This window comes from Balaenoptera borealis, assembly GCF_965194805.1.
Source record: "Balaenoptera borealis genome assembly, chromosome: 9".
Lineage (NCBI taxonomy): Eukaryota > Metazoa > Chordata > Mammalia > Artiodactyla > Balaenopteridae > Balaenoptera > Balaenoptera borealis.
Window position 1 is genome coordinate 49,280,562 of NC_138873.1, and position 27,771 is coordinate 49,308,332.

Below are 27,771 nucleotides of genomic sequence, written 5' to 3' on the forward strand. Positions count from 1 at the left end.
AGTAGACTATGTAAAAGGTATCCATCTAGGCATCTACATAAAACCAATAGCATTCTTTTTTTCTTATTTAATAAATATTTATTTAATACAAATACATTTTTAAAAATTTAATTGGAGTAAAATTGCTTTACAATGTTGTTAGTTTCTGCTGTACAATGAAGTGGATCAGCTATATGTATACCTATATCCCCTCACTCTTGGGCCTCCCTCCCACCTCTCCCCATCCCACCCATCTAGGTTGTCACAGAGCACCACACCGAGCTGAGCTCCCTGTGCTATACAGCAGGTTCCCACTAGCTACCAATAGCATTCTTGATGGACTGCTCTTTTCTTCCTAAAATTGGGATGAGCATGCCTTAACAGAAGACCAGGATAAGGCTGAGGCGAGGAAAGCCCCTAGGGAGCAAAATGCAAGGATGCACTCACTCCCAGATGCCCACTTACATCACCCTGACACTACCTCCTTGAATTTTGCTCCCTAGGTTGTCTTCCCAACCTCATCTTAGTAGGCCTGCTCTTACCACATACTCAACATGTATTAGAGGTCCTAACAGGGCAATAGAGAAGAAAATAAAAAATTTTTAAAACCAGTGAGCTTAAGCAAGGTCTCATGATACAAGAAAAAAAATTTTTTTAATTGTGTAAGTTAGCAATTGGAAAAAAAAACAATCCCATTGATTGATAGGTTTTTAGCGTCAAGAAACCTAAAATAGTTATGACATAATCAAAATCACACAAGACATTACACAAAATATTGCTGAGAAAAATTAAAGATGACAGATGGATTCAACTCTGCTAATTAATCATAATGCCCATCAGGCTTTTAAAAAATAGAAATCAACAGGCTTACTTTAATATTTACACAGAAATACAAAGTACACGAAATAGTCAAAGCAATAAGTAGACCTACACTTACATGGTCAACCTAATTTATTAAAAGGCACCAAAGTAATTAAATGGAAAAAGCACAAATGGTGCTGGATTAACTGATCATATGGATAAAAATGAACCTTGATCCCTACCTTGTATCACTTAGAAAAATTTGAGATGGATCGTAGATGTAAAAGCCAAAAATTATAAAGCTTTTACAAGAAAACAACACCATCACAATGTGGAGGAAGGCAGATTTATCCACAGAAAAGATCCATTAAAAAAGTTGATAAATTAAGACTGTTGAAATTAAGAACTTCTACTCATCAAAACACTATTAGAAAAATGAAGAAGCAAGACAGACTAGAAGATATCTGCAAAATACTAGACCAAAAAATTGTATCCAAAATATATAAAAGTCCTGTATCTCATTAATAAAAAGCCAACCTAATTTTAAAATGTACAAAACTTATTTTCATTCAAAGAATATAGTAATGGCTAATTGACACAGAGCATGTTCATTAGAGAAATGTAGATTAATACAAGATACTATTACATACTCAGAAGCCACAATGCTTATATGCAAATGTTCATAGCAGCTTTATTCATATTTTCCCAAAATTGGAAACAAAATGTTCATTAACAGGAGAATAGCTAAACAAATTGTGGTACATTCATACAATGGAATACTACTCAGCAATAAAAAGAAATACATGGTTCAACCTCTCAAAACTTTATACTAATGAAAGCATTAAGTGATTCAATTTAGTTTCAGAGCTGGGGGGGAGGGAAACCCTAGTCTATGGTGAAAAAATATGGATAGTAGTTAAACTACCAACTAAAGTAGGGGTAGTGCTTTGTTGCTTAGGTAGGGGTATAAGGGAACCTTCCTTTGTCCTGATATGGCTGTGGGCTAAAAGTATCCATTTTCAAAATTGTAGTTAAGGTTTGTATATTTCAATTTTTATAAATCTTACCTAATAAGAGGTATGTATAGCGGACAGATGAATGCACCAAAGCAGAACTGAGGACTATCGAAGCTAGGGTGTGAAGGTTCAAGGTACAATTTTTTTTAATATACATCCAATTAAGATGTTTAATTACAAATCTCGACCTATTTTTATGGGCTCCTAAGCTCACATATCCAACAGCATATTAGACATCTCTTGACACTGCCAATGGTTTTCTTCCAATCTTAGTCACATAACAGATCTCTATGACCCTGCCTCAATTTCATCCTAGGTTTCTGGTTTGAACAACTCAGGAAAATGCTAGATTGCAAGTAGTAGTCTGAAGAGGGTTCAGTTTGGGGTAAGAATTGACACTTGTCATCTTGTAAAGGACTAATAAAGTAGACCCTAAGGAGCAAACATAAGTGGGAAGAAACTAGAAAAGTAAAACAAACTGATGGTGGTAACAGTGGACATGCTTGCAGTGAACTCAGAAAGTCTCTGAAGGTAGGAATGGGTGGATAGAATCCAAAGGACCAATACTTCTTCCATTATGACAAAAAGGGTAGATGAGAATGTCAAGTTTGAAGGTGGGTAGCCAGGAAATGGTGAGTTATCTGGCTAGGACAATAAAAGCCTTTTATCTTTCATAGTGTGATATCACATTTACCATATTTTTCAGATTATATCCCTGAATCTGATTAACACCAAGTGTCTGCCAAACTCAGTTACCTGTTCATGTAAAAGAATCTGGTGCTGTAGGTATTGCACACATGTGTAACAACCTGCTTTTCTACGATCAACCCTTTTTAATTCAGATGATGAGATATGTACCTGCATGGCACAATGATCAAAAGCTTATAATTCTGTTCTAGTTAATAGAAATAACCATGAGTTAAACTCTGCCCCCACCCCACCATCAAGAGCCTATTTCATAATAAATGTTAGACTATTCCACCTTCAAACTTTTCACTTTTCTAGCTCCAAACTCTAGCATTCTTATTCTTACTACTTACACCCTTTCTACTCTTTGATATCCTGGTATATAGCCCGGATGATTTCCTTTGAGCTTCAGGTATGAAGCCACTAACAAAAAAATGTTTAAATCTGTTCTCCCAGGAGCTTAGAGATCTTATCTTTATGACAACTCCCATAAATCTTAAAAAATGATCATTAAATATTGATTTACTCAATTAATTTTAAAAACTTTAGATGTCTAGTATTTGGTCATGTATACTATTTAAAAAAATACATCAACAGAAAACTTTCTGAATGTCACTAGACAATGAATTAAGCAAACCTTTATTGAAGCTTAAATTGTGGTACAGAAATACATTTCAACTGATTTAAGTCCAACACCATGAAGAGAGAAATTATGGCACCAAGATTCTCCCTCCTCTATCATACACACTAGGATTAATTTAGATTACTATTCAATCTATAGTCTTCATTTTTCTAGGTTTTGTTCCATACAAATTTGTGCAGTTTCTCAACATTAAATAGAAATCTTAAATCTATTGGGGGGGGGGGGTTGGGGGGGGGATCAGACCTCAAGCCAATAAATGTTCATCAAATCTACTGGGACACTGTTCAAGAACAAAATCCACTTTGAGCATTGGTCCTCATAATAGCACCAAAACATTAGGTACTGGGCGCTAATTACAGAATCGGACTGATCCATTGATTGAAAGCTTCTTCAATGAAGCTCTGAATCAACATGTTTAAAAGTCAAAAGTGTTCCAACAACTTGATTTCAAACCAAGTAGAATTTATGTTTAGAAACACTAAAAAAAAAAGTGTTTCATTTATAAATACGGAAGGAACAAAAACATCACTGCATCAATCCAGAAAGAATCAAAAATTGTTTGAGGACAAGAAGAAATACAAAATTGAGTCAACTTTGCTCTTTTCTCAGCTGCTTAAATAAATGTCCGTATTAGCAAATACAGCTAAAAGATCCAAACTCTTTTAAGCCTGTATTTCTAGTCATTTCCCATTGACCATTTTGGAATTTTGTATGTTATGTTTTATGGATAGCACTCTGCTTCACTGTGTAGTATGTCTGAATAACCTGAACAGTTCTCATTCATCACTTGATGTTACTCCATGGTGAAAGAAATACCAGTAAGAGGAACCGTCAGAACACTATCACATGCATCACAAAGTCACAGAACTTTTTAAGTCACAAAGATGGCAAAGACATCGATTCTGCTTTGAATGAAAGTTTATGGCATATCATTAATAGAAATTAGTGGAAATGGCTATGAAAGTAAAAGTTGAGGTGAATCATCTGAGCTGACTTGACTTGTTGAATCCAACACAACCTTTATCTTAAATCTCCTTGCTAACAAATTTAGTGATAATTCTTTTATACTACTACTTAGCAAGTTAATAAAGGCATGGTACCCATGAGAAGCTAATCTCATTTAATGGGGGGCACAGAATGGCATACAGGTTCCATACAGTTCTGCCAGTATTCCCTAGTATCAATCTACACCTTCTTTGCTAATCAACACCAGCTTATTTCAAAAGAGCTCATGGTAACGAAAAATGCCAAACTCCCTTGACCTTAAAAGAAAATTAAGCCCAGGGTCCACCCCCCTGTTCCCCCTCTGGGGTATAAGGTTAGTGTAAACCCACAGTGTAACAGTGTATTGCTTTATGGAGGGGGTGTGGTTGGGAGGGAGACACCATGGTGAGGAATGAATCAATTAAAGTCACACAAGTATAGGAAGCAGTGAGATAGTAATACACAAAATGGATAACTGCAGTCATTTTTGTAGAGGACTCGACTCGTGGAAGAAGAACTTTGATTGGTGCTGCAAAAACATCTGTATGAAGTAGAAATTGGTTTCAATAACATTAGTAGAGAATATGTTCTAGAAAGTGGAGGTAACTGGATGCAAAATCCTGGTAGCAATTTAATAGAACAGTCCCAGATGGCTAGGCTGAGGCCAACACCTAATGAGGACGAAAGCCTTGTCTGTGGGGAATTTTGGAGGATACCTGGAGAAATATTACACTGTGCATAAACCAAATTGAGTTGTTTTCACAAGTGTTGTAAAGTTTCATATAGTAAAAGGTTTTTTCTACATGCACTTCAATTTCACAGCAAGAGTGGCATAGGATACCTAAACACAGAAGAGAGCATTCATGCAAGATATCTAACTCCTTGATATAATAATGCATACAATTCAAAATGATTACACTATTATTACATCTAGGGCTTTCTGTAACTACAAGGTGGTGGTTATGGAAAGCATGGCCCTTGGTATCAATATCTAAAAAGCAGCCACCACCTTCTTCTATGTGTGTTCTCTTTTTGCGTTTTTTCTTCATTTTTCTTAATCAACTCTGCTGTTGTTGCTGCTTCTTAGCAAAACTGGTAAAAACAAAATTGTAATCATTGAACATAGCGCTCTGGCAATCAAGACGTTTAAAACCTTCAATCTTCTGGGGCGAAGAAAGCACTGTGCGACATTTAGAACTCTGGGGAAAAAAATTAAATTAACCATGAGTGCTTCCAATCTGCAGAAGTATTTTCAAACAAAGCAGTCATGCAATAAATATTTAAGACTACTATTTTAGTCAAACTGTGGCACTGAATATTTTAGCTGACTTCTTAGGGGCAGGATGAAGTGGGACACCTTATGTCCCCCGGCACCCCCCCAAGGTCTATCAACAGGGAAAATAGGACAAGAGGAGCCCATGAACTGGGTTAGATATAAAAACAAGGACCAAGAGAAGTCTAATGAAACACATAAAGCTTCTCATCTACCAAACACCTCAATTAGTAGTACCTCTGAATATCTGACTGATTATGTGCCATCTCAGAATACATTTTATGACATGCCTCACTATCTTTATTTTCTGTAAGATTTTACTGTCGATAATAAAATACATTACCTGATTTACAAACAGGGTGGTCACAAATTTTCCTGGCTTGAAGACTTCCACAACTTTCCTGATCAGGTCATCATAGGAGGTCTGACTTAAGTTTGTTTCAAAGCTAACATAAGAAAATTCTGGTTCTGGAGTGATGTGAATAGTCCAATAAGTTCCCTTCGAGAAATAGTTTTGTGTTAATAATGGAAAGGGCACACTTAAATATTTCAATTATTAAGCAAGATATTCTTACTTACATCCGATTTCATTCCATTCATTGAATACCCACAAGGGTTGAACAGTGTGGCATCAATGACAGAACCTGGTATCAGGTCACGAATTCCACTCTCCTGGAAAAAAGCCCAAAGACTGAATTAAAAACAAATCTGAAAAATAAATGGAGAAGGAGTTAAAATATTTAGTCACCAAGCAGAATACAGAATTATTATTGAAAATGCTTACACGAGTGACATCCTTTGCAGTAACACCATCTTTCATGTAGAACTGGTCCATAACTGCTGGGTCAAGCTCACTCATCAGAATTTCCAGGGTTTGATCTGGCTGATTGATTACCCGACTCTCTGGGAAATCCAAAGTATACAAGTACCTATATAAAAGTACAAAATAGTTTCTAAAAATGACAACTGGAAGTTTAAAGTAAATCTTATGTAGAAGAAAACTTCCATCAAATTGGGTCCAACATACCAACAATCAGAATTCATGCGTCCCATACAATATGCTGCTCCATCTGTTGAGGGAGGAGAACGTAAAATAAATTTAACAGATCCATTCGATAGCAAGTAGGCAGGATCCCCCTCACCTTTTAAGAAAAAACTTTACTGGCTGTCATTTAGAGATGCACTTCAGCTAGTAAGTCAGTCTAAATGGTGCTGAGAAAACTATGGTTAACTCTCCCCTAAAACTCCATTAGGAAATGGAATTTGGTCATCCATTTATCTACTCTCTCAAGTAAAAACAAGTTATTATATGTAATACGTCCTCCTGTCCATAGTGTTTCAAAGCCTCATTAAACACAGTAAATTAATAGTTGGTAGATATTTAAACTAAATTATACTCAGCACTCTTATTTATATAACCTACTACAATTTCATATTAGTAGATAAGAACAGTAGGATAGAAATCTGATTTTCTTTTTAAATCATCCCTGTGAACAACTTTGTGCCATGTTACTAAAATCATCCAGGTTTTCAGCCTCCTTTAGGATATGTTAGATTAGATAAACTTTACTTCCCTGTCCTTGAAGCTCAAAAAGGAAGGTCTATAAATAAAAGCTTAGCAAATGGATGGAAAAAATCTTGCCAATTTAGTTGAAGTGACACTATGCTCTCACTAAGTTGACCATTTTTAAGCTAGCTCAATTCCTATATAGAATGCTCGACAGAGTTTCTTAACATGGACCAGTGCCTTAGCATGGGTTTATGAGGTGACTGCGCATTTTTCTGAAGGGATTACAGCCTTCATAACCACTAAGTTAGATATAAATGAGAGCAACTGGCTAGATGAAGATGAGCTCTCCCTCTGGCAGGTGATCAATTCCTTGATTTTTCCCCCATCATTTCAACAACACTTACACAACATACTCCAAAAATTGTAATCAGCTACATTGATACATTTATCTTAACTATATAATGTGCTGCATTTGATACACAGGCGTACACACACACACACACACACACACACACATATTTGAAAGAATATATCTTCTAACTTTAAGAAAGCAGGATTCAATTCTATTTAAACTTACTTGGGAAAATTGCATTAAGAAACTCTATTTCTTCCTGGAAATTCCGGTGTGGGTACCCTTGGTGAGAAGGCTTCATGAAATTCTTACGAGAATAAAAGAAGCTCTATAAAAGACAGACAGATAATTTCATACACTGAATTCTATCACCTTTCCTAAACCAATCAACTATTTTCTACATGTACATATCAAAATCAAAACTATCTCCACAAATATTTTCCCCAATGACACCTAACATAGTGTTTTTCCTTTAATATGCTTAATAGATGTGTAGTACTTTGCTGGCCGACAAACAAAAGCAAAGGCCACTGTGTCAAACAGCAAGGCTTCAGCCCAATACTCATGGGTTAGTGTTATACAGAGCAACTTTGTTTTTCAACTGTGAATAGTCTTAACAGAACATTAACCATGTAGATTGTGTCACTGAATTTCTAGAAACTAAAAAATGCCCAACTACTAATGATGGGTCATAACAACTGTAGAGACAAGGTACAATATTTATTTCTAGCGCAGAAGTTTCTTTTCTTTCTTTGTTTTTGGCTGCGCCATATCACGTGGCATGTGGGATCTTAGTTCCCCGACCAGGGAATTGAACCTGGAACCTTGGCAGTGTGAGCACGGAGTCCTAACCACTTGCCGGCCAGGGAATTCCCTAGAGCAGGAGTTTTCTTTCTTTCTTTTTTAAATTAATTTATTTTGTTTTATTTAGTTTTTTGGCTGTGTTGGGTCTTCGTTGCTGTGCGTGGGCTTTCTCTAGTTGCGGCGAGCGGGAGCTACTCTTCATTGCGGTGCGTAGGCTTCTCATTGCGGTGGCTTTTCTTATTGCGGAGCACAGGCTCTAGGCACTCGGGCTTCAGTAGTTGCAGCACGTGGGCTCACTAGTTGTGGCTCATGGGCTCTAGAGTGCAGGCCCAGTAGTTGTGGCGCACGGGCTTAGCTGCTCCATGGCATGTGGGATCCTCCTGGACCAGGGCTCGAACCTGTGGTCCCCTGCATTGGCAGGCGGATTCTTAACCACTGTGCCACCAGGGAGTCCCTAATCTGAGCTTTATAACAGGCATGTAAGCAAAAATTTTGTGGCAGAACATGTGTATGTTTAGTTTCAAAAGAGTCAGTGATCCAAAAATTAAGAACATATTGCTAAATTTAGATCTTCTTAAAAGGGTCAATAATTAACAAAAACTGTTTTAGGTCCTAATAACAGCTATTCTTTGCCATAGTTAAGTAAATTATTAAAATTCAACATTTGCTTATCAGAACAATTATACCCTAAGTATAAATTCTGATAGCATTCAAGAATTAACTGACTATTGCTCTTTTACATAATCAATTCTTTATTATGAAGACTGGATGATTTTTCTTGCTTTTCTTTTTCTTAGTTTCTCTACCATTCATAGTAATAATATTAAGGAATTAACTACTGAAAGTGTCTGGTTTTCTTTTCTCCCATTTGAGTTTTATCCCAACTCATTCTCTGGTTCCTCCATATTTTTTGCTATTAATGAGCAACAGGCACTCTTTCTCCCCATGTTGTAAACATCCTTACCCATTAAAACTGAACAAGTATACAAATTTATTTACCAGGCACATCACCGAACCCTAACGTTTATGCCCCACCCCTCAAAAGGATAAATGTTTTTTGATTACTTACTTGAATTGAGTCAAACCCACTGTAATCCCTAGCAAGTTTCAACAGGGGAACCAGTGCTTTCAGCAAGAGGGTGGTACCACATGTCTTCAAAATGAAACGTCTCTTGGAGACAAACATGCTACTCTCACTGCAGTTTAAAAAAAGTCACAATATTATAACAATGTTTATGTACTACTGAGATGCTTAATCTATTATTGCACTGTCATTTACAATGTAAATTTTTGGCTAATAATTTTAAATGTTAAGATCTCAAGGAGGCAAATAATGTACTGTAGTATTCTTCCTCTTCTATTATATAAAAATCAGTGTAAGGTTCTAGGACCCCACAGAAACAGAACTTAAATTAGGTATAAAGCATATTAGCTCATCACACAAACTCTCTTTTAGTAGTCAACTTTCCTCCTCACCTAACCTAACCTAACCTAACCTAACCTAACCTAACCTAACCTAGGACACTAAATTCATACTTCACCTCATCTTGAACTGCCCACTCTCATGTATTTCTGTAACCATCTCATTACTTTTCATTAGATAATAAGCTCTATGAGGAAAGGAATGTTTGTTTTTACTCACCATTATATCCCTAGGGCCTGGCACATAATAATCATTTGATAAACATCTGTATATGCCGAGCACAAGCTTCGTAAAAAGCAGGCACCATGTTCAATACAATAGCCCCAAGGCCCATTATAATATTATTATAAGAATTCAATATAGTATCTTTGTACCTATAAAAAGGTTGCATGGCTTTCTTCTCTTACATACAGCAATCCTATTTGTATGATGAAGCTAATTTTCACTTTGCCTGAAGTTCTGAGAGAGAGGCATATACTAAAAAGGAAGACCTGTATCAGGGACTGTGAGCAAAGGAACACTGCCATTCTACCCTCCCCTCCTTCATTTCCTGCTAACCTCAAGGAGGTAGTAAAGATGGCAACCATCTTGAAGAGCTATTAGGTAAGACTTCAAAAACCTACTGCCTAGGGACATCAGAAGTAAACATTTTATTTTACACCATATTTGAAAAAATAAGAGGAAAATAATTATAGAACTAAGATCCAGAAAAATGATTTGCTATTCCATATAAAGTGTGATTCAGACTGAAATTGGTTAGCCAACACTTGTTTTACAGGACTTACCTGAGTACATAAGCTTCCTGCTTGTCAGTTTTTGTCACACTTATGATTGAACATTGCACATCCTTCAAAAGTATGTCCCACTCGGATCTATTATTTAACCAAAAAGAGGACGATTAATTCATAACAGTACTCTCATAAAAATTACAAAGGTCTCAAAGGTTTCCGATGATAAGATCACATTTTATATTTGTTGTCACATTCTTGTTCCAGCTTCTCTTATGAATACCAACATTTAGTTTTGTTTCAAAATAATCTATATTGACATATTCACCAAATAAGATGGATACATTTTGCTATAGTATGTAAAAAAAAAAAAAAAAAGCAAACCAAAACCCAGGAAATTATACTACGTATTTGCAATTTATTAAGAAAAAGACAAGGGACTTCCCTGGTGGTGCAGTGGTTAAGAATCCACCTGCCAATGCAGGGCACACGGGTTCAAGCCCTGGTCCGGGAAGATCCCATATGCCGCGGAGCAACTAAGCCCGTGTGCCACAACTACTGAGCCTGCGTGCTGCAACTACTGAGGCCCGCGCACCTAGAGCCCATGCTCTGCAACAAGAGAAGCCACCACAATGAGAAGCCCACACACCGCAATGAAGAGTAGCGCCCGCTTGCCGCAACTAGAGAAAGCCCGCACACAGCAATGAAGACCCAGCGCAGCCAAAAAATTAATAAATTAATAAATAAATAAATTAAAAGAAAAAGACAAATGGGGGGGGGGAGACAAATAGACAAAATAATGTAAATAGGCCATGTACAGAGAAAATACCAAAGGCCAATAAACCAAGGGAAAACATTACCTTTCACTAAGTGATTAAAGAAATACAAGTTAAAATGAGATACTTTTTTCCCCTATCAAATTCTGATTTTTTTTGGGGGGGGGGTGCACCGCACAGCATGTGGGATCTTAGTTCTCCAACCAGGGATCAAACCTGCGCCCCCTGCATTGGAAGTGCAGATTCTTAACCACTGGACTGCCAGGGAAGTCCCTCAAATTCTGATTTTTAACCTTACTATATGAATTACAATTTAAAAAGCATCATTTCCTTCACCAATTAGATTGGCAAAGAGATTTAAAAGTTTGACAGCAGGGGCTTCCCTGGTGGCGCAGTGGTTAAGAATCTGCCTGCCAATGCAGGGGACACGGGTTCGAGCCCTGGTCTGGGAAGATCCCACATGCTGCAGAGCAACTAGACCCGTGAGCCACAATTACTGAGCCTGCGCGTCTGGAGCCTGTGCTCCGCAATGGGAGAGGCCGCGACAGTGAGAGGTCCGTGCACCGCGATGAAGAGTGGCCCCCGCTCACTGGAACTGGAGAAAGCCCTCGCACAGAAACGAAGACCCAACACAGCCATAAAAAAAAAAAAAAAAAAAAAAAGTTTGACAGCAGAAGTAAGCTGGTACTCTCACACAGTTTTGATACTATTTTCTGCTATCAAATTGGCAGCTAATCACAATGCCCAGTGCTGTTTAAAGGTCTAGAAGCATTGTCAAAAAAACCAAAAAATGCCTTTGGCTGACAATTCAATAGTACAAGCATACCCATAAGATCTTGGGAATACTGTTACACTCTATCTAATGGGATGACAAAATGCCCATTTCAACAAAGTTGAAATGCAGTAAGGCAGTAGACAGCAAAAAAGGAAGTCATGGGCTAGTCTTAATCTACCCGATTGAGACCTAAGGTAGTGCTTCCTCTTCAGTGTGCCCACTATAAACAGAAAGTTACCATAAAATATTCCCACAGGACAGTTTAAAATGACCAGATTAAAGGCTAGCAATATGTTTTAAGCCTCTTAATATTTGGCAACTCATTCTTGTATACCCAAGAAAATGGCATATTAAAGTTTTCTTTTCCAGTTAAGACCTTGTGAGAGAAATCCTGAACAGCACAGCCAGCACAGAAATAGGTATGCTTATTCTTTTGTATTAAAGGCAAACATAATACCAATCAATCCTGCTAGAATTTTGTGCCTGTTTCATCATTTTTCTAAAAGAAAATATTATTGGCCCAATGGGCTATTGGACGACCAGTCACAAGGCAGTAGTAATTCCTCCCACTGGTAGATTAAATTGAACATTACTCAGACCCATCTGAAAACTTAAATGATTTAGCCTTGCTAATGATTAATTATAAAGCCTATTTGCCCATAACTTTATCAAGCAACTTTTTTTTTTTTACAAAGCAACTTTTAAAAAGAGCTAACAATTACTCTTTTTAAAAGGTGCTAATGATTGTTTATATAAAGAAGAAAATACATATTAGACTTGGCCATGTTTTTGCAGTTTGTTTCAAATTTAAAAAATGGTTCAATTTGTTGTTTAGGGAAGGAAAAACAGTTGCAATTAAGACCCAGTTCTGAGTTAACACAAATTTATAGATTGTCTTAGGTACTGAAGTAGTAGCTATCAGTTTCATATTTCTAAGATTCAAAGGTCACTAATGTGCAAACAACATTCCAGAACCCACAGTATTTCAATTCCACAAAGAATATGCCTTCATGCAAAAAGGAATAACCAGAACTAAAGGAAAACATGAGGCTCTTATTGAAGCTATTGCTTTTCTGCTTTGTGACATTTCTTACAATTACCCCTGGGCTTGGTTTAATAAAACCTACCTCACATGACTGATAAGAATAAATTACATAATGCATACAAAATTTACCTACTAGATAGTAAGAATTCAAATACTGAATATGAAGGTAAATAATAAAAATACCCACTATAAACATTAGAAGCATTAAGTAAAATTCTGGAGCACAGGGATCTCTTTAAGAGATCTAATTCAGATCTTTCAATAATGCTACTGGCTAATGTCATTACCTACTGACTTCCCACTAGAATTAAGCACTCCTGCAAATATTCTCTTCTATCCACAGGACATAACATAAATAGTGAATAGAACTGAGAAGGGATGATTAAAGTTAACTACCCTCCCCCAGTTTTATTCAGATATAGTTGACATACAGCACTGTGTACGTTTCAGGTGCCCATCATCATAGTGATTTCACCTATGTATACTGCAAAATGACTACTGCGATAACTTTAGTCAGCTTTCATCACCTCACATAAATACAATTAAAAAAAAAAAAGCATTAAAAGAAAAAAATTTTTTTCGGTGTGATGAGAACTCAGGGTTTATTCTCTTAACATTTTCTTCACATATCATACAGCAGTGTTAACTACAGGATGTTAAGACTTTTAAATGTGTTCTGTGGCTGAGCTAGATATAGTATAACAAGAACTTTTCCTCTCTTGTGTAGCTTTTTTTCCTGGATTTAGAAGCTGTCTTGCTTTTTCATTTGCTTCTGTTTTCTACACACTTATCCAAATTTATCCTCAGATGTTCCCCCAAATGTCTCCTCTTTCAATGTTTAAGTGGTTCTTGGCCAAGAATAGGGTGCTAAGACTTAGCTAGTCAGAAGTTCTATGCTTGTTTAGTGGACCTCTCTCTATCTAGGCTGTTTCACTGGGGAACTCCGTTGTTTTTTTGTTGTTGTTCTTTCCTGGGTAGGTCAGATTACCCAAATATTCGGTTCTCTTGCCTGGAGCATATTAAGATTTCTGGTAGGTAAAAGAGCTGATAAAGGGCTAGGGATCTCACACTCAGTATAAACTTTTTATTCTGTTTTCAGTGTAGTGACTCTACCCCTCAACTGTACCTGCTTCCCTTACTTCAGAAAGATCCTGTTTTACTCTCTCCAAAGAGTAAACTATTATCTAATCTTCAGATCTCCTGGGATCCCCCCTTCTCATCTGACACATTATATGATAAAGACACAATGAGGGACTTCCCTGGTGGCGCAGTGGTTAAGAATCTGCCTACCAACGCCAGGGGACATGGGTTTCAGCCCTGGTCCGGGAAGATCCCACATGCCGCAGAGCAACTAAGCCTGTGCGCTACAACTAACTGAAGCCCTCGTGCCTAGATCCTGTGCTCTGCAACAAGAGAAGCCACTGCAATGAGAAGCCCGCGCACTGCAATGAAGAGTAGCCCCGCGGCTCGTTGCAATTAGAGAAAGCCCTCGGGCAGCAACAAAGACCCAACGCAGCCACACACACACACACACACACACACACACACACACAAAAGACACAATAAGAATAATTAAAGCAAATAAAGTGTACATTGACAGATATATAGATAACTAATTCACCCAAATCAAGCCACCTGAGAGTGAACAAGAACCTTATAATTATGCTGAGACAACAGTTGCAAACTTTGACTGTTCTGGATACTGCTGAATGGATTTCACTCTACGTAGAACCTCTGTCCCCACCTCCCTTCTTCCAGCTCAAGTCACCCCACTACCCCCACCAGATCAAATCTGCCATTAAAACGTTTTAAAACTCAGAAGGCTTACCTAAGTGCTTTAGTTGTGTGGCTATTTTGGTATTCATGTTAATCCCACCAGAATCATTCCATGTAGTTAGGGATTGAATGTTTTACTGTTTCCATCCTCAGTGCCTAGCCCAGTTCACAGCAGGCCCTAAAATATTTGTTGCATCTGGCAATAATTTTGATTAGATCTTATAAACTTGCTAAAAAATCAAAAAGCCTTAAATTTAAAAAAATCTAAACTGCTACATGATCCTATTCAGTTTTTTAAATTTGTCACCATAATAATTCAGATATTTAGATGGTGAGTTCTTAAAAAGAAAAAATAAAAGATTCATTTAACAGAATTATTCTGTTAATGAGCTACAGATATATATTCCACTTGAAATTCTATCTTAACCTGCATAAATGAAGCTTAGTCATTTCACTGTCCAATATCTTAGCTGTTATAGAACCCATTCATTATAATGAACCTAGACATGGACTATTTTCTCAATTATTTTTTCTGCATCACACTCCTCTTTCTGTGAATCTGACACAAAATGTTAAAACTTTTGGTTTGTCCCACCAGGATCTGTTCATTTTCAGTCTCTATCTTTTCTCTGTTGTTCACACTGGGCAATTCCTACTGATCTGTTTTCAAGTTCACTCACTCTTCTGTCATCTCTATTCTACTAAATAAAGCCCATTCAGTAAACTTTTTATTCCAGTAGTTATTTTTTAGTTCCATCTTGTATTTCTCTGCTAAGACTTCTAAGTGTTCTCCTTACTTCTTATAGAATGGTTACGATAGATGCTTTTAAATTTTGATCTGCATCACCTAGAGGCTGGAGTCTATTGACTGTCTTCCTTTGAAAGAATTTCCTGGTCATTTATTTGTATGTCGAGTAATTTATGATCGCATCCTGGACATCACATTATATGATTTTACATCTCCTTTAAATCCTATGGAGCATGCTGATTTTAAAAAACTGTGTTAGGGGACTTCCCTGGTGGCGCAGTGGTTAAGAATCCACCTGCTAATGCAGGGGACGTGGGTTTGATCCCTGGTCCGGGAAGATCCCCCATGCCATGGAGCCCGTGAACCACAACTACTGAGCCTGCGCTCTAGAGCCCGCGAGCCACAACCACTGAAGCCCGTGTGCCTAGAGTCCGTGCTCTGCAACAAAAGAAGCCACCAATGAGAAGCCCATGCACCACAATGAGGACCCAACGCAGCCCCCCAAAAAAAAAAAAAAAATTGTGCTAGCAGACAGTTGAAATGGTTAAGTTCAGTCTTGTTCTTATCCAACTTCTATGGGTTATGTTACTATTTCAGAGTTATGAAAGCCATTGCTATGGAATTCTGAGCTGTCCTGCATATGTGCCACCCAGTGGCCAATCTGTCAGTTTTCAAAGCCTTTGATACACTGTTTAGGGTCAGATCCACACATGAGCAGCTAAGGAGTGTTCATATAAATCATTAAGGGATCACCTTCTTCACTTCTTTCTCTCCATAATCTCCACAACAACTTCTGGCTCAAGGTGGGGGGGGGGGGGGGTTGGGGTGGTAGTGAAGATGGCCTGCTTCTTGGTCCTCTGGCTAGAAAGTCAAGGCTTTAGTTTCCCCACTCTGCAGCAGTCTGCTACAGGGCTGCCTGAGCTGTGGCAGGAAAGAACAGAAAAAAAGCAAAGCAATACGAAAATAAAAAAGGGGTTTTCCCCACTCTCTCTAACCCAAAGGGGCCCCCCTTCCCTTCCTTCTTTGCATTCCAGAAAAAGACCTCTCTTAGAGCTCAGTCTGTGTGCAGTTCCAGGTTTCTGGCAGCTTTTGAGACCACCCCAGGAGATACCAGAGAAAAAAAGAAACAAACTCACGGCTATTTCAGTGATACTCTGAGTTTTGGCTTCCTTCTCCAATTCACCTAACATTTACTTTTCAGAGTTCTCAGATAGCTGCTCCATGCATTCTGTCCAGGTTTTTTAGTTGCATTTAGTGAGAACAGAGCGTGCTTATTCCATCTTGATGGAACAAGAATGCTCTTGCACTCATTCATCACTGTTAATAAATTCTGCAACCAAACTCTTCCTCACCTAACAGAAACCTTCAAGTAGGATTTTTCAAAGTCACAGGATGAAAGGAATTGCTTTAAAATACCCTAAGCCAAACACAGTTGAACAGTCTACCAACCAAGTGATTATAAAAACACAATCTTAGGAAAACTGTTGGCTCAAAAAAATAATAAATCAAAGGGCAGGAAAGATGCAACAGTGATACAGAATTGAAGAAGTTAACACAATGCCATACATGAACACAAAGAGGAAGGAGAAAACCAAACAGCTGAGAATTTCAGCAAATTATTAATATCACATTTCTGAGGGGAAAATAAGCCTCCTTTTGTAAATAAAGCTTTTTTTGGATCCTAGCCACACCTAGATCATGATAAATATCCCAAATAGTATGCTCTTTACAAATGACAGTACATGGATTGAATGATCTTAGTCACTATGCCAGAAAAGTAAAACATTAATGGCATGCCGTATTTTATAAGTTTTCTTAAAGAGTCTGTGGTCTAATAAAAATAGAACAAACTGGGGTGTTAACACGGGAAAAGAGCAATTAAAATGACAAGAGACTTCTATGTCATCTGATTCAATAACACTTGTAATGGCTAACTGAGTACTTTTTTTTTTTTGGCCACACCACACAGCTTGTGGGATCTTAGTTCCCCAACCAGGGATTGAACTGGGCAACCGCAGTGAAAGCGCCTAGTCCCAACCACTGGACCGCTAGGGAATTCCCCTGGCTACACTCTTTAATGTAAAAATTTAAGAAGTAAACACCTCAGGTCAAATGACCTTTAACAAAAGTTCAAGACTAATTGGGAAAACAGTCTCTTGAGTAAATGGTGTTGAGAAAACTGGATCTGCACACAAAAGAATGAAATTAGATACTTACCTTACACCATATAACTCAAAATGGATTTAAACACCTAAATTAACAGACTTCCCTGGTGGTCCAGTGGCTAAGACTCCTCACTCCCAATGCAGGGGGCCCCCGGGGTTTGATCCCAGGTCAGGGAACTAGATCCCACAGGCCACAACTAAGAGTTCGCATGCTGCTGCAACTAAAGATCCCACATACCGCAATGAAGATCCCCCGTGCCGCAACTAAGACACAGCGCAGCCAAATAAATAAATAAATAAATATTTAAAATGTTAAACACCTAAATTAAGACACAAAACACCTATAAGAAAACATAGGGAAAAACTTTAGGACATTGGATTTGGCAAAGCTTTCTTGGATGTTACACAAAAAGCACAGGCAACAAAAGCAAAAATAGGCATATGGAACTACATAAAACTTAACTTTTATGTATCATAGGAAAACACTCAATAGAGTGAAAAGGCAGAATTGGAAAAATATTTGCAAATCATACATCTTGTAAGAGGTTAATATCCAGTATAAATAAAGAACTCCAACAACAAAAACAAATAACCCAATTTAAAAGTAGGCAAAGACTTAAATAGACAATTCCCCAAAAACAAAGATATACAAATGGCCCACAAGCATGTAAAAAGATGCTCAACACCACTATTATAAGAGAAACGCCATCACATTCTTGATACCACCTCACACCCATTAGGATGTCTGCTATTTAAAAGGAAAAATGAAAGAACAAGTGTTGGCAAGAATGTGGAGAAATTTTAACACTTATGCACTATTGGTAAAAATGTAAAATGGTGCAGCCATTATGGAAAACAGTATGGACATTCCTCAAAAATTTAAAAATAGAATTTACCACATGATCCAGCAATTCTATTTTTGGGTATATATACAAATAATACAAAACAGGATCTGGAAGAGATACTTGCACATCCATGTTCACTGTTACTCACAATTGTCAAGAGAAGGAGGCAACCCAAATGTCCATCAAGGGATTAATGGATAAAGACAATGCGGTGTAATACATAAAATGGATTATGTGGCCTTAAAGGAAATCCTATCACATGCTTCAACATGGATGAATCTAAGAATTTTATGCTAAGTGAAATACACCAGTCACAAAAGGATGAATACTGTAGGTTTCCACTTAAATGAGGTACTCAATACATTTATATGAAGTATCTAAAGTAGTCAAAATCATAAAGAAAGGTGATTGCTAAGGGCTGGGGGAAGAGGGGAGGGGAAATTAGTGTTTAATGGGTAGTTTGTTTTGCAAAATGAAAAGTTCTACAGGGCTTCCCTGGTGGTGCAGTGGTTGAGACTCTGCCTGCCAATGCAGGGGACACGGGTTCGAGCCCTGGTCTGGGAAGATCCCACATGCCGCGGAGCAACTAGGCCCGTGAGCCACAACTACTGAGCCTGGGCGTCTGGAGCCTGTGCTCCACAACAAGAGAGGCCGCGATAGTGAGAGGCCCGCGCACTGCGATGAAGAGTGGCCCCCGCTTGCCACAACTAGAGAAAGCCCTTGCACAGAAACGAAGACCCAACACAGCCATAAATAAAATAAATAAATAAAATTTAAAAAAAAGAAAAGAAAATGCTCCCTATTAAAAAAAAAAAAAAGTTCTACAGATCTGTTGCACAACAATGTAAACATACTGAATACTGCTGAATTGTACACTTAAACACTGTTAGACTTTTTAAAAAATCAATTAAAAGAAGTAAATGATGGAGGGAACAGCATGCTACAAGCAGGTGGAAGAAACCCTTTAGAGCAGAGTTTCGCTCTTATCACTTAAGATTCTACCCTCAGATACTGTAGGTCAGATACTCTGCAGATGGTGCCTGGAAACCTGCATTTACTTAAAAGGCCTCCAGGTGATTAGATTCCTCTAATGGATTTCTTCCTTTAAGCAAAAATCACTGGTTTCAAGACTATCAAGTAATTTACCCAAAAAGCCACCCAACTGAACTATTTGAAGCTTCCCTACTGCGACCTTAGCTAATAGCTTGACTTACCTGTTTCAGAGACTCTCCTTATCACATTACATTCAGGCCTCAACACCATACCCAAGGTAGTAGTACTAGTAATAATAGTAGTCTGAGTCAAACCCATCCTAGAACATGAGATTATTCTTTAGCAACGTCTAGGCTGACCAGAAGTTAATTCAGATTATCCAGAGAAATAAGCTTTTATCTTTTGTTCAAAGAAATCAACCCAGAATGCACTGTTAATTATAATCAGAGTACTAAGTTCTCCATCTCAAACTTTACCTAAAAATTAAATGAGTATAATTACTGCTACATTCATTTGATTATTACTTTCAATGTGTACCTCTCAAAGAAAGGTGGTTTAAAGATAGCAGTTCAAACTTTTCTGAAACTGCTGTGAGGAGTGTAATAAGAAGCTTAATTCAATAAGAAGCTTTTCACTCCGAACATTTACGCTAAAAGGTTTTTTGGCAATGGGTTGTAAATTCCTTAAATGTAAATTATTGATATTGCAATATGGTGCAGTCATTTAGACAAGTAAGGCATGAGTTCTGGGAAAGTTAATGCTGAGGTGTAATTTACTATTTTTGCAACTGCCCCCAGTCCTTTACTGAAGATTTTATTTTACCTTACAAATTTGAGTGAAGGAAAGAAAGAATAGCAGAACATGCCACTAGTCCTAAATGTCTTTTCCAATATTAACATTATAGATTGTAGTTTTCATATTTTTACATAACTAAAACACCTCTAACCTTCCCACAATTAGTAAAATATTTATTCTCTTCACCTTCATCCACTACAATTTCCCATGTGAACCTACCTCATTACTAAGAATATATAGCTCAGGTCTGAGATGAATTCTAAAGCAAAAAGGAAAGCCAATTTTAGAGTCCTGAAAGATCAGATTAAACTATCTTTCCTCACCAAAATTTCTTATTTTCTAACATACTTCCTCCCCATAGCTGCCATTTCTTATAAAAAGGCTTTTGTTTGGTCCAGGATTTTAGTCCGGCAACTCTATAAGACATTATGGAAATAGACATAAATGGTCTATTTCTATTCAACATCATTTGAAATCTGAAAAATTTAGTAGAGAAAACTGCAGGTTAAACCTAATATACTACTCCCTCTTTTTATATTTCAACTTTAATTACTGTGTGAAATAAGTCAGTTTTAGAACATATCATCTGTTCCTTATTCATTTGGATGTCTGGACTACTGCTTTTCTCCAACATTTTGTTAACCAGTATTATTTAACCCAAGCCATACCAGAAAAGATTTTCTTTCTTAAAAAAATAAAACAAAATCTATATAATGTGCCCCTTTTGTCTCCCTTGAGAAATTAGTAAAAAAAAGATTCTCAGTATTATGTCATTTGTTCAGATTACACTGAAGGTAAATGCTACAATTCTACTAAATGGCCTACAGGAGAGTGGGAAATGTTTAACAGAAAGTGGGTTCCAGGGAATTAACTCTCTGGCGGTCCAGTGGTTAGGACTGCGCGCTCTCACTGCCAAGGGCACGGGTTCCATCCCTGGTTGGGGAACTAAGATCCCACAAGACGAGCAGTGCTGCCACCCCCCACACACAAAAAAAGAGAGTGGGTTCCAGCTTGACTTGGAGTTAAAGCTTGGAAAGAGGGGCCAACTTTGCTTCATGTGCTTTCTATTCCCTCATACCATATTAAAAAATCAATTCCAGATGGATTGCAGATCTAAATATGAAAAGTAAAACAAAGTTTAGAAGGAAAAAATAACATCTTCGTTACCTCAGGATGAGCAAAGATATCTTAACTAGGATACAAAACCACTAACCATTAAAGGTGAAAACACTGATAAATGGGACTACGTTAAAATTATGAACTTTTGTTTCTAAAGCTATCATTAATAAAATGAAAAAGGAAACCAGAGGGTATAAAATATTTGTAATACACATACTGGACAGATAATTCATCCATAATATATAAAGAACTCCTGCAAACTGAAAAATCACCCCAAAAGAAAAACAGGCTGACTTGAACAAGCATTTCACAAAAGATAGCCAAATGGTGAATAAAGATATGAAAGGATGCTCAACTCCATTAGTCTGAAGGGAAATACATAGACCACCATATACCCACAATAATAACTAAAATTAAAAAGACAATACAAGTGTTGGATGAAGATATGGAGCAACCAGCACCCTTATGCTGACTATATGCACACCCTATGACTTAGCAATTCCATTCCTAGGTATGTGTATGTTTAACAGGAAGGCATACATATTGCTCACTAAAAGACACTTACACTAGTGTTCATAGCAATATATTTGTATTAGCAAACTGGAAATCACTCAAATACCCGTATTAACAATAGATTTGATAAACTGTGGCACATGGACACAAAATACAACATTGAGAATGAACTAAAAAAACCTCAAACATAATGCTGACCAAAGGAGGCATAATGCATACTAAATGACTCCATGTTATATATAAAATGGGGAAAACTAATCTACGGTGTGTTAGAAATCAGGATATTGGTTCCCTTAGGTAGAGAGGGAAATAGGTTATAATTAGAAGGAGGTACAGGGGGATTTCTGGCTAGTTACAGTCCTTAGATTTGAGCGCTGGTTACATGAATGTGATCAATTTGTGAAAATCAGACATGTACTTATGAGTATTTATTTATTTAGGCTGTGCCGGGTCTCAGTTGCGGCACTTAGCATCTTCGTTTTGGCGTGCGGGATCTTTTCGCTGCAGCATGAACTCTTAGTTGCGGCATGCATGCGGGACCTAGTTCCCCAACCAGGGACTGAACTTAGGCCCTCTGCATTGGGAGCATAGACTCTTACCCACTGGACCACCAGAGAAGCCCATGATTCTCTTAACTTTTGTGTTATGCTTCAATAAAAAGCTCAAAAAACCCAAAATATCTGTATTCAGAAGATATGCTGTTTTACTATTAGTCAGATATTTCATATCATATTGTTTAATTTTGGCAGATTACCACTTTCTCCAGCTCTGCTGGAATATTTCCTTCAAAATGGCCCTATGGTTTTTTTTTTCTCTTGGTTCATGTCTGTGGAATAATTTTCATGTCACAAATTCTTCAAACCCCATACTGCTTCCAATTAAATATTTTTTTGGATCCTTATACCTGATGATAGCAGAATCTTTTCTATAAAACTATTTCAGCAGCTTTTCAAATTCTCCAAATTCATATTCATCGTTGTTACTGTACAAAGAATTTGGGGACATATAGTACTCTAAACTTCAAATTCATTTGAATCTTTTCATTTACATTTGATCTACAAGATTCTTGACATACACGTATACCTGTGAAACTATCACAAAACACTGACCACATGCATCACCCCTAAAAGGTCCCTCATGCCTCTCCGTAATCCACCCTTCCCCCTTAACTCCATCCTCAGGCAACCACTGATCTGCCTGTCAGATTCTTATGAATTTTCTGGTTTTATAGACATGAAATCTTACAGTATAGTACTTCTTGTGAGGCTTATTATTTTTTCTCCAGCACAATTATTTGTTGCATGTATCAATAACAGTTCATCTCTTTTTTTTATTACTGAGTAGTATTCTATCGTATGAATAATCATAATTTGTTTATCTATTTGCTTGTTAATAGAGACCTGTTTCCAGTTTGGGGACTAATGAAAAATAAGGCTGTTATGAATACATTCATGTAAAAGTCTTTGTATGGACACATTTCCTGTTCACTTGGGCAGATACATGAGTGGACTAGACTGGTTGGATCATATGACAGATGTATTAACTTAATAAGAAACTGCCAAACCATTTTCCAAAGTATATATACTGTTTTCCATTCCCATCTGCAGTGCATGAAAATTCTGATTCCTTCACAGCTTGTCAGGGGTCTGATATCAAAATTATACAAACCCCAAAAGGAACTGTGATGTGTATTCCCTTTCTGTTAACTATTAGAATGTATGAAGAAGGTTGGAATTATTTCTCCCTTGAATGTTAGAACACTCCAGTATAACCATCTGGGCCTAGATTTATCTTCATGGGATGATTAATGATTAATTCAATTCATGCAATGGTTATAGGACTATTAAGATTTTCTGTTTCTTCTTGCATCAGTGTGGAAAAGTATTTTTCTAGGAATTTTCCCATAATATCCTTGTTATCTTTTAATCGATAGTGATGCCCTCTTAGGACATCTTAACCCTTTCCATAACCTTAAGTTTTATGTTTTATAAACAGTGTAGTTGTTAACTTTATTCCAGTCTGTTAGTTAATGTCTTTTGACTATGACTTTTGTCTATTTGCATTTTGGCAGTATTACTGAGGTTGGAGATGTGAGATAAGGACAAGGAAGGATTTTCTGGCTTCCAAACTTTTATATCATTGAAAAAAGAACAAAGCTACTAAAGACTGATTATTCCGTGGAAGAATTAAGGTTTAACTTCATTAAGCAATCCAAAACTCACCATCTCCTCTACTTGAATAAAAATACATCAACTTGGTAGAGCACCCTTTAATGTTAAGTATCTGATATACTTTCTCCTTCAGCCTGGTTTGCTTAAAGAAAGGAAAAGAAAAAAAGATTCTGTCCTTAAGGGCAAAGAATCAAATATAAAGATGTTAACACTTATGGCTACTATTTGTCAGTCAGTTTTTATGTACTATATATGTATTAACCCACTTAATCCTCACAATTACCCTATGAAGTAGGTACCATTATTTTCTCCATTTTAGAGACATGGAAATATCAAACAGCTAGCTATTAGATGATATCTGAATTCAAATCTAGACATGCCATAGGTCATGCATGAACCATCTCATTATGCATTACTCTTCTGGATGACTGATAAGTCTTCTGTGGTCTCTGGGGCCTGCACCCCACCTCCTCGGAGACCAGAAGCCAGTGATTTTCTCTGTCCAGGCCATTGATTTTAGGTGATGTATCAAGCATGTATTGTTTTTCAGGTACTTTTTTTTAAACCTCCTAATAAATAACCTAACCAGTTGATCTCTGCCTGACAGGTCACTGAAAAATGTTCCTCGAAGGTTACCAACGGACATCTCTGTTAAATCCAATAGATGTTTCAACAGCTGAAATGTGCTAAACTCTCACAACAGTGATCTAACAAATTTTAAGTGTCTACAAAACGTATGGCACTAAATCACGAATTCAACAAAACTGAACATCCTGTCCCTGAAGGTATAAATTTTGCCATCATTTTAAGATCCACACTGAAGCAGTAAAACAATTTCAGCTGATTAAAGTACAAAATCGGTTCTCAGACATTTAAAGAAAGCAAGTTGCCCATTTATAAGCCTTTCTCCTCCTTGATTCAGGGAACTCTTAACCAAAAAAGCCCAAGCTTAAATTCTGGCATTTTTGCCCAAGAACTCGGGGAGGAAACACTCCCTTCCCTTTATTAAGAACGTGTGCTTACAAATAAAGCTTCAACCCATTTAAAGAGCCAGAGCAGAAAATTTTGTTATTCATTTATAAGACTGTTCTTACTCATTAGTTCTTCCTGACAACATTTTCTAGATAATCCCATCACAATCGTTCTACCAAAGGCGTATTACCAACACCACGGAGCTTTCCCATCTGTGAAATGGAGGAAATACTAAGCTTCCCCATATTTGTAAGTAACTGCTTCCTATAAACATAAAGTGCTTAGACTAAAGGGCTATATTAAGACATTTTGAGTGCCGCACAAAGCTTGAAAAATGAAACCGGTCACACTTTAGCTAACGCGATGCTCTTCTACAGGAGATTCCTTCAACATAGACCGCCTTAAAGTCCCGGCAGCACGTGTCCGCCTGGATTCCCTTCTCCAGTTGCTTTTTGTCAGAGAAGGCGGCGAGCGCAGCCAACATTCCTGAAACGCCCATTGGCCCACACCCCGGGGCCAGGCTCCTGGTCGGGCCAACGAGCTCATTGGTCGTCGCCTCTCAATGAAGCGGCCGCGCCGGCTCCGCCGCCGCCGCACGGCCACTCTAGCTGCACTTGTGCGCGGAGGAGCCTAGAAAGCCGAGGGGTGCTTAGCGAGCCCAGCCGGGGGGAGCCGGCCCACCCACCTCCGGGGTCGCCTGCACCCTAGTCTGCGATTGGATCAAGGCCACTACAAGACCTCTCCTTTTCTGCGCGATCGCCCAGCTCTCTCGCGTGACTGCCCGGGGTGGGAGGCTGGGGCCCCAGATTCCTTTGCTGGATTAGGCATTAAAGGTATTATGTCCGAGCTCGGACGGGCCTCTAGCCCGTGAATACAGGCAAGCCTCACTCTACCCCGCACCTCGCCCGGACCCCGCCGACTCGGTAACAGGTTACACAACCCAAGGTCAAGAGAGTCGGGAGCAAACCTCGGTGGGCTCCCCGGGCCGCCCCGAAAAGGCTTTGGTGCAGAGCACGATAGGGCGGCGGTGGGGCCCAGCCACTGCGACACAGCTGCTCCCGCCCAATCCCCGCCGCCCGGGCGCCACATGCTGCCAGCGCCGACCGCGGGCGGGAGGCCTGCTCGTCAGCCCCTCGGCCCGGCCCCGGGTGGGCCCCCTCCTCCCGCCGCACGCGGAGAGAACGAGTCGGACTCCTGTCCCTCTCCCTCCCTCCTCCATTCCCGAGGCAGACACGCCCGAATTAGCGCCTGACTAAGCCCGCCGAGCCACACCTGCTGGGAGGGAGCCCGCACGGCCCCCACCCCCGGGCACCTCACCCGGGGCCCCGAACCGCCAACTCCCGCGGAGGGGGAGGTAAGTTGGAAGGCAAGGACCGCCAAACCACCCCGAGCGGCGCCGCCCGCTGACCCGCACGCCGCGCGGGGGACGTTACCTGAGCACGCGGCGGCGCCGGCCTTCTCCCCTCCCCCCGGGCAGCGCCCGGCCCTGCAACGGTGGCGGGAGAAGCCGGCTTGGGCCGCGCGTGGACCTGGCCGCTCCCGCCAGCGCGGGGCCGCCCTCCACGGCCGCCCAAACGACCCCCGCCCGCGAACCTGCCCTCACCTGAAGGCTGCGGGAACCCAGCCCCCGCCCCCCAGCCTGGGGCTGGTCCCTCCCAGGCGGCGACAGCCCCCAGACCCGACTGTGGGCGAGAGCCCCGAGCACCCACCTTGGGATGGTGCGAAGATCCCCAGATCCTTGGTTTGCGTCGGGTTGCTGCCTGGAGAACCAAACCTCCAGCAGCTTCTCGGTCCCTTCGAAAAAATGTGCAGCTTCCATCACCGTGAGACTAGCGAACAACCAACAACCACAGAAAATCAACTAAATTAAATCTCTCCTCCCGCCGCTGCCGCCGCCGCTGCGGATTGTTCCAGCTGTGTTACTAAAGTTCAGGTTCCTTTTTTGCTATAATTTTATATTAACTTTTTTAAAAAAAGGGTTAATAAAATTTTCCCGGCTTTTTTTTTTTTTTTTTTTTTTTGTGAGCGAAAGTTGAACGTGAGTCTGTTGGAAATAGAGGCAGATACAGCTCAGTCTCTTGTAGTCCGCTGTTTCCCCGTTAGAGAGAGTAGAGCGAGCGCTAGCTAATGTCGCCGGCCATACTGTGGGAGCGAGGCCGCTGCGTGAGCACCGAAATTATATACCCCGTCTACCCGAAAGGCCAGGAAGTGACGCAGCATCCCGCCCCTGCGGCTCATTGCTCCAGCCTCCTGTCAATCACCAACCACCCGGTTACGGCTGGCTGGCCGCCCGCCTGCGAGGAGCGCGGGGAGCTGGCTCCCTCGCTGCGGTGCGGGTTCGGGCTGGCAGCTGGGCGGGAGACGGCGGTCTGTTGTTCGGCTGGGGACTACAAACTTGGGGTCGAATGCGGAGTGGGTGGGAGAGCGGGGACGGAGTGAGGAAAGGCTGTGTAGCGCTGCGTAAAACAACTGGTTATCGGGGAACATGGGTGGGTCCTCTGGAGGGTTGGCGGGGTTCGGCGGGGGCGGTGGCCACTGCTGGGCTGGCGTGGGGGTTTTGATCCTGTGCACTTCGTCGCGATTGTCGAGGTACTCGGCCATTCTCTCAAGAAAGCTTTCCCAAGGCGAACGAAGCCAGGCATTAAAACTCAACATTGGTCCGTGACGCACATGTTGCCAAGGGTCGGATTAGAAGGCGCTTTAATTCTGCTCTCGCTTTAGCTGATGTGCGAATGAACGCAGTTCTCGACCGGTTTACACAATAGCCAGAAGCGTTGTCTCCCTATTCAAAAAGGGAGAAGCAACGTGGCGCCCAGCCTCGAAGGGCTCCGGCTCTACCTACCTCCCAGCATGTGGCTCGCCAAGCCTCCGAGTTGGC

The 27,771-nt window shown here is 39.6% G+C and overlaps 1 protein-coding gene and 1 long non-coding RNA gene across 6 annotated transcripts in view; one reads left to right on the forward strand and one right to left on the reverse strand.

The window, feature by feature from the left end:
* The window catches only part of LOC309634617, a 66,136-nt gene extending 39,541 nt beyond the window's left edge, over window positions 1-26,595 (forward strand). For 2 of the 3 annotated variants that reach the window (XR_014248244.1, XR_014248245.1), the window contains exon 3: window positions 24,529-26,595. This is a non-coding gene — a long non-coding RNA (uncharacterized lncRNA). The remainder of the gene's footprint in view (window positions 1-24,528) is intronic. The other variant, XR_014248246.1, reaches the window with a different exon arrangement.
* Window positions 609-27,178, reverse strand: AMD1 (adenosylmethionine decarboxylase 1). Of its 3 annotated transcripts, XR_014248214.1 has the most exons (10): window positions 26,603-27,178; window positions 10,258-10,344; window positions 9,119-9,245; window positions 7,471-7,573; window positions 6,411-6,453; window positions 6,168-6,312; window positions 5,963-6,055; window positions 5,727-5,882; window positions 1,665-5,309; window positions 609-1,602 (listed from the first exon to the last, which is right to left on the reverse strand). XR_014248214.1 is itself a non-coding variant. In XM_082404881.1 (9 exons), exons 1-9 carry the CDS (start codon window positions 26,710-26,712, stop codon window positions 5,169-5,171), a joined length of 1,005 nt encoding a protein of 334 aa, XP_082261007.1. In that variant the 5' UTR covers window positions 26,713-27,178; the 3' UTR covers window positions 609-5,168. The 3 variants fall into 3 exon arrangements, 2 of the variants coding, with proteins under 2 accessions (XP_082261007.1, XP_082261008.1); XM_082404881.1 differs by having other exon boundaries at window positions 609-5,309; XM_082404882.1 differs by lacking the exons at window positions 9,119-9,245; window positions 26,603-27,178 and having other exon boundaries at window positions 609-5,309.
* Window positions 27,179-27,771: the final 593 nt, after the last annotated feature.

Bases quoted from the DNA above. Each gene is read 5' to 3' on its own strand.
- AMD1 (XM_082404881.1), bottom strand. From the start codon at position 26,712: ATGGAAGCTGCACATTTTTTCGAAGGGACCGAGAAGCTGCTGGAGGTT. The intron at 9,246-10,257 runs GTAAGTCCTGTA...TTTAAACTGCAG, and splicing joins CAGGAAGCTTATGTACTCAG to TGAGAGTAGCATGTTTGTCT. The intron at 5,883-5,962 runs GTAAGTAAGAAT...TATTTCTCGAAG, and splicing joins TGAATGGAATGAAATCGGAT to GGAACTTATTGGACTATTCA.